General features: G+C 35.3%; 2 protein-coding genes across 6 annotated transcripts; one reads left to right on the top strand and one right to left on the bottom strand.

Annotated features, from left to right (window-relative positions):
• Positions 1–4,062: 4,062 nt before the first annotated feature.
• Positions 4,063–5,591, bottom strand: LOC120008769. The gene is made up of 4 exons (XM_038859143.1): positions 5,208–5,591; positions 4,891–5,163; positions 4,237–4,803; positions 4,063–4,134 (listed from the first exon to the last, which is right to left on the bottom strand). Exons 1-4 carry the CDS (start codon positions 5,589–5,591, stop codon positions 4,063–4,065), a joined length of 1,296 nt encoding a protein of 431 aa, XP_038715071.1.
• Positions 5,592–6,818: 1,227 nt separating this feature from the next.
• LOC120008876 (probable DNA-directed RNA polymerase I subunit RPA43) lies at positions 6,819–11,948 on the top strand. Of its 5 annotated transcripts, none has more exons than XM_038859248.1 (8): positions 6,819–7,016; positions 7,405–7,520; positions 8,065–8,216; positions 8,969–9,075; positions 9,197–9,282; positions 10,432–10,536; positions 10,622–10,800; positions 11,525–11,948. In XM_038859248.1, exons 2-7 carry the CDS (start codon positions 7,411–7,413, stop codon positions 10,752–10,754), a joined length of 693 nt encoding a protein of 230 aa, XP_038715176.1. In that variant the 5' UTR covers positions 6,819–7,016; positions 7,405–7,410; the 3' UTR covers positions 10,755–10,800; positions 11,525–11,948. The 5 variants fall into 5 exon arrangements, with proteins under 5 accessions (XP_038715176.1, XP_038715171.1, XP_038715173.1 ...); XM_038859243.1 differs by having other exon boundaries at positions 8,966–9,075; XM_038859245.1 differs by having other exon boundaries at positions 6,819–7,081; positions 8,966–9,075.
• The last annotated feature ends 900 nt before the right edge of the window (positions 11,949–12,848 follow it).

The raw sequence follows: 12,848 nt of genomic DNA, 5'->3' as shown, positions 1-12,848 counted from the left end.
TAATTCACCTAAGGGTCCTAAAAGGTATGCATGTAAAATTAATAGATCTTTATTGAGTAATTCATGGTGATGCTGCTCAAAACTAGCTATGATTCCAAGGATGTCACAACAGCTGAGACTGAGGGTAGGATGATCCTTTACGAACCGAGCACTATCCTATACAAGAGAGCACGTGAGCTATGGGGATCCCCGAATATGTGCTCGGGAGGATCTCTTTGACGCTCAAGTAAGTATAGTAAAAAAGGGTGAGTGCTCGGTTAGAGCTCTCTACTCTCAAATTACTATAGTTTGTGCCTGAGTGCAAGAATTGAGAAGTACTTACCTATGATGGAGGGTTTCCTTTAGTTTGAAGACATCGGTTATGGGGAGATCATGGGTCTCTTTGCATTAAATGTTGAGATCGTGGGTGAGAATGTGTGCTAGTAGACTCAACATTTACTCCACTTGTAACTGACCTCTTTATGAGCCCAAAGAATGTGGGCATGCTATTCATACCAAGCATAGGTGATCGGTAAGGATTCTGAGGGAGGTTCATTGGTCCTACCAAGGTGCTCTTCTCCCCTCCCTTTGTATGCTCTTAGAGACTCTTTGTCCTCTAATTCATTCTTGGTCCTCTTGTGGAGCATATGTGCTCTCATAGAGCATGAGTACTCTTATAATGGTATTCTCTTAATGCCTCATATTTGGACACGTGTCATGCTCTCATTGGAGGTTATTTTGAATATCACCACATGGCTAGTACAATTTTCATAAACAATGTTTCATGGTTACAAAAAAAGTTTGTCAGATCCATTGGTCTGTTTGCATCCAATGTTAGATAAAACAAAAAAAAGTCGAGAAATTTTATCCTTGTTTGGATTTGGGTCTTGCAAACATGTGCGTGAGAAAAGATAACTATTGAGATTGTATATGAAATATTGGAATTGTCTAATGCACACACTCCCTGAATAAGTGAATTCGACAGTTGTAGAAGTTACTTTATATGCATTGATGCTCGTTTTTATAGGCGACTAAAGAGTTGATAATGCGTTTGTAAAAAAGTGGTTTTATTTGGATGAAACAAAAGTATGTGTTCATGATTTTGGAATCACCACATTAATATTTTATGTATAATCATAAAAAGTGATGGGGTTTTGAATGGGTTCTATACTATGTAATTATTTTTTGATTAATTAACTAATTAATTATTCCTATAGAGAAACACAACCTAAAAAAAGCATAAATCATATCAGAATATATACACATATATAGAAATTTTCCTATGAGATCCTAAAATGATGTCTTAAAATGAGGTCTTAACTTTTAGGATTCACTTTTATGGTTCAAAATATTTTTTAAAAAATTTGAAAAAAAATATATTTGTATTTTGATCGGTCTTACGAACCCAACGATATTTTTTTGTTCAAAACAAAAATCAAATACAACCTGAAATTTATATGAAATGTCTTTTGTTTTATATTCAACAATGCAGAATTATCATGCATTTTTCATATTGAATTTGATTTTTATTTCAAACAAAAAATATATTGTTGGGTTCGTAAGACCGGTCAAAATACAAATACATTTTTTTCAAATTTTTTAAAAATATTTTTGAATCATAAAAGTGAATCCTAAAAGTTAAGACCTCATTTTAACACATCATTTTAGGATTTCCTAGGAATATATATATATATGTATGTATATTACGATTTGATTTATAGTTTTGTTAGGTCGTGTTTCTCTATGGGAATAATTAATTAGTTAATTAATCAAAAAATAATTACATAGTATAGAACCCATTCACAACCCCATCACTTTTTATGATAATATATAAAATAATAATGTGGTGATTCTAAAACCATGAGCACATACTTTTCATTCAAATAAAACCATTTTTTTACAAATGCATTATCAACTCTTCATTGGCCTACAAGTTAGGATCTGATAGGAGAATTCATTTTATATATATATATATATATATATATATATTTAGAGAGAGGAGAGGAACTCTCTTATGAGGTCCTAATTTTTCTAAATTTTTTTTAAAAAATATTTTGGATTCTAAAAATGAATATTAAAAGTTAAGACCTCATTTTAAGATTTTTTTTAGAACCTCATAAGAGAAATTCATAAATATATATAAAAGAAACCAGTTATTATAAATTTTAAAATAGCTAGTTTTTTTGCCCGAAATAATAAGGATGTTGGGCATAAAAAAATTTATTTTTATTTTTAAAAATTATAAACTTGTAATATTCATCATTACGATTCCAACAATGTATTTTTTTTTTATTTGAAACAAAAATCAAAATCATACTCACACCTAAGTAACATTGATATTTATTGAAGGCCCAAAAGAAAGCCCAATACTGCAACTTGCATACAATTGATCTTGATTGGAGGCCCAAAAGAATAAATCCCAATACCTCAACTTATGTAACACTAATGGTGAGCTTTATTTACACCACAATTTTTATCAATTACACCTTAATTTTGGTCAATTTACCTTTGATCATATTTTTTTTAGGTAAAGGATTAATATACTCTACTCCAAACTTGACTTGCAACCTATCTCTGGTATCCAGTTCTTAATTTCCAAAATCCTCTCGACATCCTTTTTCTGTCCTCATCGTTCTCAAGAAGCTCGTTTGATTATTTGGAGTGTGGTTAATTATTTTTCAATTTCCATGGGATGTAGATATACTGGAGTGTAATTAATAAAAATTAGGATGTAAATAAAACTCACCAACACTAATCTTCATTGGAAGCCCAAAAGAAAGCCCAATACTATAAATCTGCATTGGAGGCCCAACATTGCATTGATATTTAGTCAAGTCAACAACACTACATTGAAATTTGGATTTCTGGGTATCTCTCATGTAAAGGTACCTTCCTCCAAGACTTGAATCAGAAAACTGGCTTCCTCCACAGACCGGGAGGGTGTCGGTGTGTCGCAGGTTTGGGATGCATCATAGAAACGAGGTTGGATTCCCCTTAGCCGCCTGTACTGACTTTTGACACCCGGTTCTTGACCCTATAGTAGCAGAGGTTGAAGGAGCCTTAGAGTTCTTGGATTTGCTCTTGATTTGGGATTTCGAGAGATAATTGTAGATTGGATTCCCCTTAGGCGCCTCACTAGTCAAGATCACCAAGCCTAGATCTGTCTACATAGTCAAAGAAGACATGTCTACAAAAGATTATATACATGTTCTCTTCTATGTAAGACCTTGCCTCCACTGTGGGTATACATGTGAATGAGAGTTTAACTTTTTTTAAAAATGTGTTCTCTAGAAAGACATCAATGTTCTTTACTTGTATTGCCTATTAATTCAATGTCCATGCCATTTATCTCAAATCCACTTCTTCCAACCTCAAACATCCCGATGTACGTGGTTTCTGGAAAGCTTATGCATGCATTTATTCCTATTCCATGCCATAATATTGCTGAATACTGAAGAGTGTATAAGACTTTGATATAATCTAGTACTCATTACATACGTTGCTCTTGTCGTTGTGGCCTCTTCTCGTATGCTACTCACTCTTTATTCACTCTGTTTCTATCTCTTATTATATCAAATGATAATGAATCTATAGTCCTTTGTACTTAAAAAAAAGAAAAAAGATTTTTCTTTCTGTTGGTAAAATTGCATATTCAGTACAATTCGCAAAAGCCAACTTATGCAACCCTGATTAGTTTAGAGGGAAATAAATTAGAATGTGATGATCCAGAATGGCACCAAATATCATTTATACCTTGACAAAATATGGCTAATTGGGCACAGGAAGCGTACAAAAGACGGTTACAAGTAGCATACTGTTAACAACTGGATTTGGTTAGTGTATGAGCCAGAGGAAATAGCTCATAAAAGTTCAAATGGGGGTCCCTGTAAAGAAGGGCAACCCATTGACAACGCTGGATTTATAACTTGAGAAACGAATCGTCGTCTTGATTTCGTTTATGGTATTACCTTCCAATGATTATTGAAGCTGAACCTAGTTGCCTTGTATGATGGCCATTCTTGCCAAAGAATCTTCATTTTGATTTCGTTTATAGTTACCTTCCATTTATTGTTGAAGCTGAACCTAGTTGCCTTGTGTGCTGGTCATTCTTGCCAGAAATTCTTTGGCTGGTTCAGAGGGTGCTGGTAGAAGACCCTTTAGAACAGAGTCAAATGAGGCTACAGAAAAGAGAATTAACTCTTCAGGAAAGTACTACGTAGATGTTGGTACATATGGAAGACCATATTAAAAGCTTACCTCATATGCAAGTAGGTTGTCGCGGTAGTTTGAGGGACAAGATCTGCTGTAGACATCATTCTCAATGTCCTTGAGAGTTTGTGTTGTTTGGTAAAACTTGACAAGCCAGAGGTCATGGTTTTCACGATCAAAGCGTTTTGATTGTGAAGAAGAGGATTCTGTATATTCATCTTGCTGAGCATTAATCACTCCATCGCCTTTTGATTTCATTCTCCAATTGGGTCGCTGTTTTGGTTCACTTTGTGACCTGACTTTAGCCCTTGAAGATTCTGTGTTTGCCATGTAATTTGGTTGGAAAGATTGGTCATTAGACATTGGGTGTCGTTGAAAACTAAAAGAAGCTCTCCCAGAAATTGATTTGGTTATTTTAGAATGATTATTAGGGCTGGAGTGTGCTGTGTTGAAGGAGAACTCTTTGTATTGATGCTTTCGGTCTGAGATTGAAAGATCTCCACAAAAATAACTGTTTAACCCATTATCTATGTGCCGCATGTCTGAATGATTTAGAAACCCATGTTTGTTGTTCCAAACTCCGCAGGTCTCATGAACATTTATGCCTATTGCTTGCTGCACTCACAATCTCATAAAATTAGTTAGCAGTTGATTCCATTCAAATGTTGCACAATGACATGCATATGAAGATTGAAGACTCACAGTATGAGATTTTCTGAATCTGTTGCTCAGAGGAGTATTTGTATGCATTGAAGATAGTCTTCTAGAAGCAGATTGTGATTCCTCAGCCATCTGGACTCTTTGAAATCGAGCTCTAACTTGTATTGACATTAATGCGTGCATGCGACGAATAGTCGCAGCTGTTTGCTTCCTCACAAGGTGACCTCTTACCAGTGCTTGTAACTTGACTAGACTCCTCAGAGCACAAAGTGCTTTCCTTGCCTGCATAAATATCATCTGATCATTTTCACTTATCTACGATATGATTTTGAAAGTAGAATATGAGTTTGAATGAGTACCAAATAAGAACGAAAGGCGGCTTGGATCTTGGTAGCAGCTGCATCCTCAACTCTTATGGTTATTCCATCTGATTCATGTTTTGTTGGCATAACAGATATAGAAGATGCTGCTACCAGGGTCATATTATTCTGTTGATTCTCCGAGTCTGCATCAGCATGTAGTACTATTGTTTTAATGGTGCTCAAGTCTAGAGATTTAGAACTCTTGTGTGCTTTCTCTTTCCCTGCTATTCTGCCGAAGCTCCACCTCCTCTTGTAAATTGGAGTTCTTGATACGATTGTAATCAAAGTTCCCGCATTCACTTTGGACGAAGATGTGTCTTTACCCTTCTCCTCCTTTTTCCCCAGCAACAAGTTCATCACCCATCTGCTTGCCCTTCCCATTTCTGTTAAGAGATCAGTGAAAGGAGAAGAAAGGCAAGGCACATGAATTCAGACCTTTGGCCATGTACTTAAATAAGCATTACCTTCTCAATCTTGCTTGACCTTTAGGGATGTGTTCTCATTTTACCTAGTATTTTAATTATGTGCATGGCCTGCAGGACTCTGTTCTCATTTAGCCATTTGCCACTCTCTTTGATACCCAGTTATTATTCTTCAAACTTTTTTGGAGCTTTCTCAACTGCTCAATATTTGTCAATTTTTTTCCCCTTTTGACTCATAGTGCATCTTATTTAATCATCACTTGTCATTATTTTTAGTAAATCAACTACCTAATCACTCTAGTACAAGCACATAAGATAATGTAGTCTTTATCTATAAACAAGTTTTGTGTTTTATAAGTAAAGGTTGACCAGAATAATTTAGTCGGCAATAATTTAATGGACCTTTCAAGCCTTTGCTTGCATGCAGCATTTGAGGCATAATGAAACCGTGGATCCCTGTAGTTAAGATGGCACAAACACCTCTCCGTCTCCGATGAATGATGAATGTTAGGGCAAATGCAATAAGAAATAATTTACTGGCCAACATTTTTGTTGGCCTGGTCCCACCTCTATTACACAAAAAGTCAAGTCAAACACGTATTCTAATACAGCCACATCAACAAAACACAAATTTCTATACACTTTTTCTTCCCACACACTTTCTCTTTCCACCCAACCCAACAACATTCCATTCCTCCATATTATCCACAACAAAACTACACCAAAACATTAAATATCAATACATCCACATCAGCAAAACACTTATCCCAATACAGCCACATAAGCAAAACATATTTTACAATATAGCCACATCAGCAAAAGACAACATCTTTGTTGGCCCAATACCACTTCACCGTTGCATTTGCCCTTATAAGAACAATCACAATGAGATGATTTTAAGGGGACATGAATGACTTTTGTTGACTTGTTTAATGGGCACCCTAAAACGTAATTTTCCTGTGGTGTTGACTTGTTTGGGCCTCGCTGCTTTTGAGTAAAAACGTGTGTGTCTGTGTGAGCCTAACTGATATATATTAAATCCGCCTGTTTGATTTGGACAACCATTAGGAAAGACATTTCCAGGCCCAAATGGCTCTAATAGCGCAAAGTAAACTAAAAAAGGCCCAATATAAAGTTCAGTTAAAAAGTCCAATAGCCCATGACAAAATTAAACCCTAAAGCAAACACACTGAAAACAAAACAACTTCAGCGTCGCCATCTTTGTAAGCGTAACGACTTCACCGAACTGAGTTCTGCGGGTTACGGGGAGCGACCAAAGAAGAAGATTGTGTCGCCGGTAATGATCGCCGATTTCCTCCCATTTCCAACAACCATCACGCCGAGACCGTAGTCGCCGCCTTCTTTCGCTCCACTCCTCAATCAGGTTGCAGAGACAGCCTCAAATCATATTCGCAGCCTATTTTGTTCTCAACTCTTGACTTTGTCTTTGTTAAGTTTCTTTCTGTGCTACTGTACTTGTGATTTGAGATTCTTTTATGTTCCTAACTCGGTTCGAAACTTGGAATCTGAATGTTTCTTAGCTTACCGTAAATTATTATGTATTTTCTTTATTTTGCGCTTTGATTCGTTTGAGCGAGCCCTTTGAAGCAATGATAGTGCGCCTTTTAGCTTTTGACAACTATGATTAATTCTAGTTGAAACTGGTTCCACATTATATCCTTCTATAATCTTTGTTTTTAAATATTTGTTGTCACTCACAATCTTGTGTCGAATATAAATTTTCTAACTTGGTTTTGGGAATATGAGTGCAGTGATCAATGGAGGGCATACATGTATCCGAGGCTAATTTGGTAGTTTACGTGCATCCATCAAAACACAACAAGATCCATCAAGCAATTCTCCGCAACCTCAGTTCCTTGCTTTTCCAGTTTGTTTCTTTGCCTATACTTTACCATATCTTACTCTTGATATTTTCAAGTGCTTTATAGTTTTGTATTATTTTGATAACTGTGTCATGTGGTATATAACTATTTAGTCTCTAAGTATGATTTTCGATTGCACACAGGCACTAGGAAACTGAGTTATTGCTTGGATTTGAATTGTGTCAAATTCACTGTCTCGAAACTATGAAGTCAACTTCTTGGTTTGTCCACATCTATTTCATTTCTACATTTTCGAAATTCCTTTGGTTATATGTGTGAGTTTAGCTTTGGAATTATTTCTTGAGTTATACTTTAGAGGTGGCATCTCCTGGTTATTCCAAAGGACAATATTTTTTAGTTTTTACAATTTAGACTTTCCTCTGGTTACTATTGATATGTCATGGTACTACAAAAATGCCAGGGGTACAGATGGATTATTTTTTATAAGTTATATAATCAATCAAAAATGTTGTACAGGGCTATCTACTGTTGTTTAATTCCTTCTTTTCTAATGTAGCTGTAATTTCCACATTCTGTTTGTATCTACAGGTTTAATGAAACTTTTGAAGGCATTGTATTGGCTTATGATTTCAACATTTTGGATAACTACTCAAAAGTTCTCCCTGGGATTTTCCCGTATTTGGGTGTTAAATTGAAAGCAAACTTATTAGTTTTTTCGCCAAAGCAAGACATGCTTATAGGTAGTTTTCCATGCATTTCACATTACTTCTTTTTTTTTATGGGTATGCAACTTTTAAGGAAATCTAGTTTTATGTATTATATACAGTTTAACAATTAATTTTCCTGCCAGTGGCATATGGAGGGAGGAGGGGGTAAGGCAATTTTTGTTAAGAAAAGTGATAAAACTTAATCTTATTAAGTGTTTGAAATATATTATGCCTCTACTGCATAAATTAGGTTTGTTACTAATCCTAAATATTATGTTTGCATATATATAAAATGAGTAAAATTTCATGAATGAAAAGCTCTATATATAAAAGGCGTAACAAATTTTATTAAGTTTGATATTAGCTTGAGGAAAATTAGATTGAAGAAAGTTGTAGCAAAATTATTAAACAAATTGAATTAAAATTAACAAGATTATTTACTAAGCTGATTGAGCACCTGTAAAAACTTAGCTCATTTATAATTCTAAGTTCGTCCTTATCGAAATTCTTTTCGATCTGTCAACTATTAATGGCCCTCACCAAATAAAAATATTGGATCTGCCACTGTTTTCTTGCAGTGTAATTCCTTGCTTACTCTATTAAGCAGGCATAGGATAATCTTTTATTTAACTAACAAAATATATTCAGGATTGCTCTGTATGACTTTCTCATTTGCATTGCTGGATTTTTGTCTAGTATCACATTTTAAAAGGAAAAAAGACCATAGCATTATAGGTTAAATACTTTTGTCTTTGACCTTCATTTTCCTTTTTAACATCCAGAAGGGAAGGTGGTGAAAATCACACCGGAATCCATTCATGTCATTGTTCTTGGTTTTTCATCTGCCATTATAGCGTTCGAAGATATCCGCAAAGAATTCAAATATGAAACTGTGAGTAATTCTTTATCATTATCTTTTGCCATCTTTTCTTGTATTTATTCTCGAATTAACATTTGGGTGGTTGACTGTCATTGTTTGTTAATTTACTTGTTTGTAAATTAAATTTTCACAGAGAAAGGGTGAAGAATTATTTGTCAGCAGATTGAACAAACGACATGTTATAAAGGTTGGAACTATGATACGTTTCTTGGTCAAGAGGTAAAAATATAGTCTGTATTTAATTCTTTTCGCTTTAAGGATTCCATCTTTTCCATTAACTACCCCTCACCATTGCATTCAAAAAGTTTTGGTTGTACTGGTGAATCAGTGCAGGAATTATACCTGATTGGGGATATTTTAGCTCTTATTTTTTGTTATTCTAGCTTTTTGTTGGCTAGAATATGGTGTGGTCAATGTTGGAATTTCCGTCGTGATTTCCTATTGCAGAAATTTATAGATAAGCATGTTCAGTACTTTCCAAGTGTTCTGGCTATGCAATTGGCTTTGAAACTCTTCCATATTGATAGTTTTTCGTCTATACATATTTGTATTCACTTTGACAATCAGTTCATGTGACTGTGCCAATGTCAAATTTTAATTCCAAAGCCCAAACAATTTGAGGCTCCTGCTGTGATTGTGAAAAGGGGATTGGAGAGGGCATGATATATGCTGCCTTATTCCTTCATTAATTTGGTGATGCTATTTCCAGGTTTTGGACTCATGACCTCTAGGTTGTTGTGAGACACTGCCTGGATAAGAGAAATTAATTGGAATTGACAACCTGCAAAAGACGGGTTTTCATCTGGCAAACAAGCTGCCTTTGTAACTCCAATAAGGAATTGATCAATCATATGCTCCTACACTGTTTGTGGTCTAGGAATGTCTGGTCAGTTGCCTTGAATCTAATGGGAATCAGCTGGGTTTCTTGTTCCAGCATAGCAAGTGAGCTTCGGGCATGGAGTAATCTCAATAAGGACCAGAGTCTAGAGAAAAATCATCCAGTGTCTTCCCATGTCTGTTATCTGGATGAGATGGAATGAGAGAAACAATAGAATTTTCAGTTTAAAGGATATTAATTTTGATTCTTTTATAAATAGATGGTTTAGCACTTTTAAGCTATGGTGTGTTTTTCTTTGTAACAATGTCCTAGATGCTCTAATCTTGGACTCTTTGTAATTTCTAGTTTTCAACTTGTTGGTGCCTTTAATAAAAAAATTTCATTAAAAAAAAGAAAGTGGGAATTGACTATGTAAAATTTCCTTTGTCATTTGTTCCAGTATGAATTGTTTTCAGCTGAAATTTATTATGACTTGGTTTGGTAAAACTCTTTCAAGCATACAGGTAACATCATTTTCAATGTGCGTGCAGTTTTGATGAAGCTGTTCTGCACTTTTCTGGATCATTAATGCCAGATAACACTGGAAGCATTCGTTGGTTGGATAGAAGTTCGGAAGATAGTGTACAGACTGACAGGTTTCAACTGACCTTATAATCTTTGAACTTCATTTAAGTTATCACATATTTCTGATTTTAAATATACAATGTAATCAATCTGTAGTGCAAAAAGGAGGAAAGAAAGGGTGGGAGAAATGGGAATGAGTGACAGCATGGTTGGTACTGAGGGAGCATCTTCCTTGAACAATAACCATGTAAGGAAGTCAAAGAAACATAAAATTTCACAAGATCATTGAAGGGTGTGGTGGAACCTGATTGTTTTGGCCTCCACCTTGTTTACAGGTACACTTACAACTCGTGTATTGCCTGTTAAACACTTGTACCTGTTGGTTTGTTTTTACTTAATTAATGGAAAGTTTTGCTTTAGACTGAAGCAAATGGCAGTGGAGAATCCCTGTGATGATTACCAACTAAAACGGTCCCATTGATTGTAGTAGCCAACCCCAAAATATATTTGTAATACAGCTTTAATGATAATGATGATGCCCTCTATTCTTCCTCCTTTTTTTTTTTCCCCTTTTTTTTCATGGTTTACATGATACCCTCTATTCTTATCTCCATTAAGACTTTGGTATCCTGCGTGCTCTATGTCTTTCTTCGCAGTGAAACAAGAAAACCCCTCTTCTGCCTGCCTTGCAGTGAATGAATGAGTCCCAGGTCCGTCCCTTATACCCGGGGGGGATTAGCACCCTTCCAGGCCTCTTATACCACTTTTGGACAGCAAACAAGTAACAACAGACAGCCGACTACAGATAAAGACTAACAACTGACAATTGCGAGAAATGCTGCCTATTTCCTTGAAACTTTATGTACAGCTTTAATGTTTCTGTTCAATTACCTCTTCCCAAACCTAAAGGACCTGGTCTCAGCATTTGGAGATTATTTTCCATATTTGTCATCTGTGTTTTAGTATCTCGTATTAACACCATGCTCTGAAATCTGTAAATGTTCATCTATCAGCCTTTTGTTACCTTAATGTGTGTAGGTTTTTTCCATGGTTGTGCAGGCACATCAAGTATGTCACAGCGCTTCAGCTCTATGCCAAGAGCCATCTATCGCGGAATGTAAGAAACACCACAAATCACAATGCCCGCTGATTTTTAAGATACGAGTTGATTGTTTTTTTTTTTGCTCAACCTTATCAGATAGATGTGTTTGATTTCAGAAATCAGTCCGAACTGCGTCGTAATTTGCAGGTATTCATCGATAAGGATGTAACCTCCATCCTTGAGTTAGATTAGAAAGTAGTTAGTGTTGTATTTTGCCTTTCCTTTTTGGTCGTGGAACTTGTGGTAGATAGGTAGATGATGAGGAGATAACCAAGTCCAAACCATTGAGAAGTCATTTTTTTTGGCAGAAACTGCGATGTAGTGTACCGTTAAATTCATTTCTCAGTAAATGAAAATGAGTCCTATTAGTAAGTATGACAATTGACAACTGTGTGTATTTGGTGTCAATTTTAGCAAGTCAAAATTTTGATTTGTGAAAACAATAACAATGCATAAATTTAGTAAAGGGAAATAAAGCAAAACAAACCTTGTAATTTACACAAAGGAATTTCAGAAACCCATTCCTTCATCTCAGAAGGTGGTGGAGGTCTCATTCGAGGAAGTGGAATGTTTCACATTTAGTGAGAATTGCATTTTACGATTTAATAAAAGTTAAGAAATAAAGAATTTATGGAAAAAGGGATTTTGTAATTTTTTTTTTTTAAAAAAGGTCAAATATTGGTTAAGAAAGACAAGTCAAAAAATGGCGACGAACATGACACGATCATGGAACTTGGAAGAGCCGTCGGTTGAAGCATGCCCCACGTGTGCACGTGTGCATGCATCCAGAGGAACTGTCTACTACAGAACAGAATACACAGAGAAACATGACAGACCATCACATGTGATGTTGATGTGTAGCAGCGTATCTTGTTCTTGTATCAACTCCGTATATATGCCTTTTCGTATGTATATTGTATTTCTGCAGAAAGTGGAAGGCAGATGGGCCCTACTCTTTTTCACGTCATTAATGTAAAAGACAAAAAAAAAAAAAAAACCCGGAGCCCTCTTTCTTTCTTTTTTTCCCTTTTTTTTTTTCAAATTTAAAGAGAGGAGAGAGATATATTGTATCAGATGAGGATCCTACTCTTCCAATAGAAGTCACATTTAAAAAATTATGTGAATCTCATACCAATAAAAAATGATAAAAAAAATAAATATTGGATGTGTCTTGTTAAAACTTCAAAGAAATTGCAATGATTTCTACTTCAAGACCCTTAACCCGGTATAGTATGGAGTCCATCCAGGACTATACCCGGAGAATATGAGGCTTAGACCAAA

Source organism: Tripterygium wilfordii, chromosome 11 (assembly GCF_013401445.1).
Source record: "Tripterygium wilfordii isolate XIE 37 chromosome 11, ASM1340144v1, whole genome shotgun sequence".
In the NCBI taxonomy this organism is placed as follows: Eukaryota; Viridiplantae; Streptophyta; class Magnoliopsida; order Celastrales; family Celastraceae; genus Tripterygium; species Tripterygium wilfordii.
This window is presented reverse-complemented; position numbering and strand designations above follow the sequence as displayed.

Excerpts from the sequence above, each read along its gene's own strand:
- LOC120008769 (XM_038859143.1), bottom strand. The coding sequence starts at position 5,591 with ATGGGAAGGGCAAGCAGATGGGTGATGAACTTGTTGCTGGGGAAAAAG. Across the intron at positions 4,804-4,890 it reads GATTCAGAAAATCTCATACT|CAAGCAATAGGCATAAATGT; the intron begins GTGAGTCTTCAA and ends TTGTGAGTGCAG. Across the intron at positions 4,135-4,236 it reads ACAACCTACTTGCATATGAG|GGTCTTCTACCAGCACCCTC; the intron begins GTAAGCTTTTAA and ends TCTGTTCTAAAG.
- LOC120008876 (XM_038859243.1), top strand. The coding sequence starts at position 7,411 with ATGGAGGGCATACATGTATCCGAGGCTAATTTGGTAGTTTACGTGCAT. Across the intron at positions 8,217-8,965 it reads AAAGCAAGACATGCTTATAG|AAGGGAAGGTGGTGAAAATC; the intron begins GTAGTTTTCCAT and ends TTTAACATCCAG. Across the intron at positions 9,076-9,196 it reads AAGAATTCAAATATGAAACT|AGAAAGGGTGAAGAATTATT; the intron begins GTGAGTAATTCT and ends AAATTTTCACAG.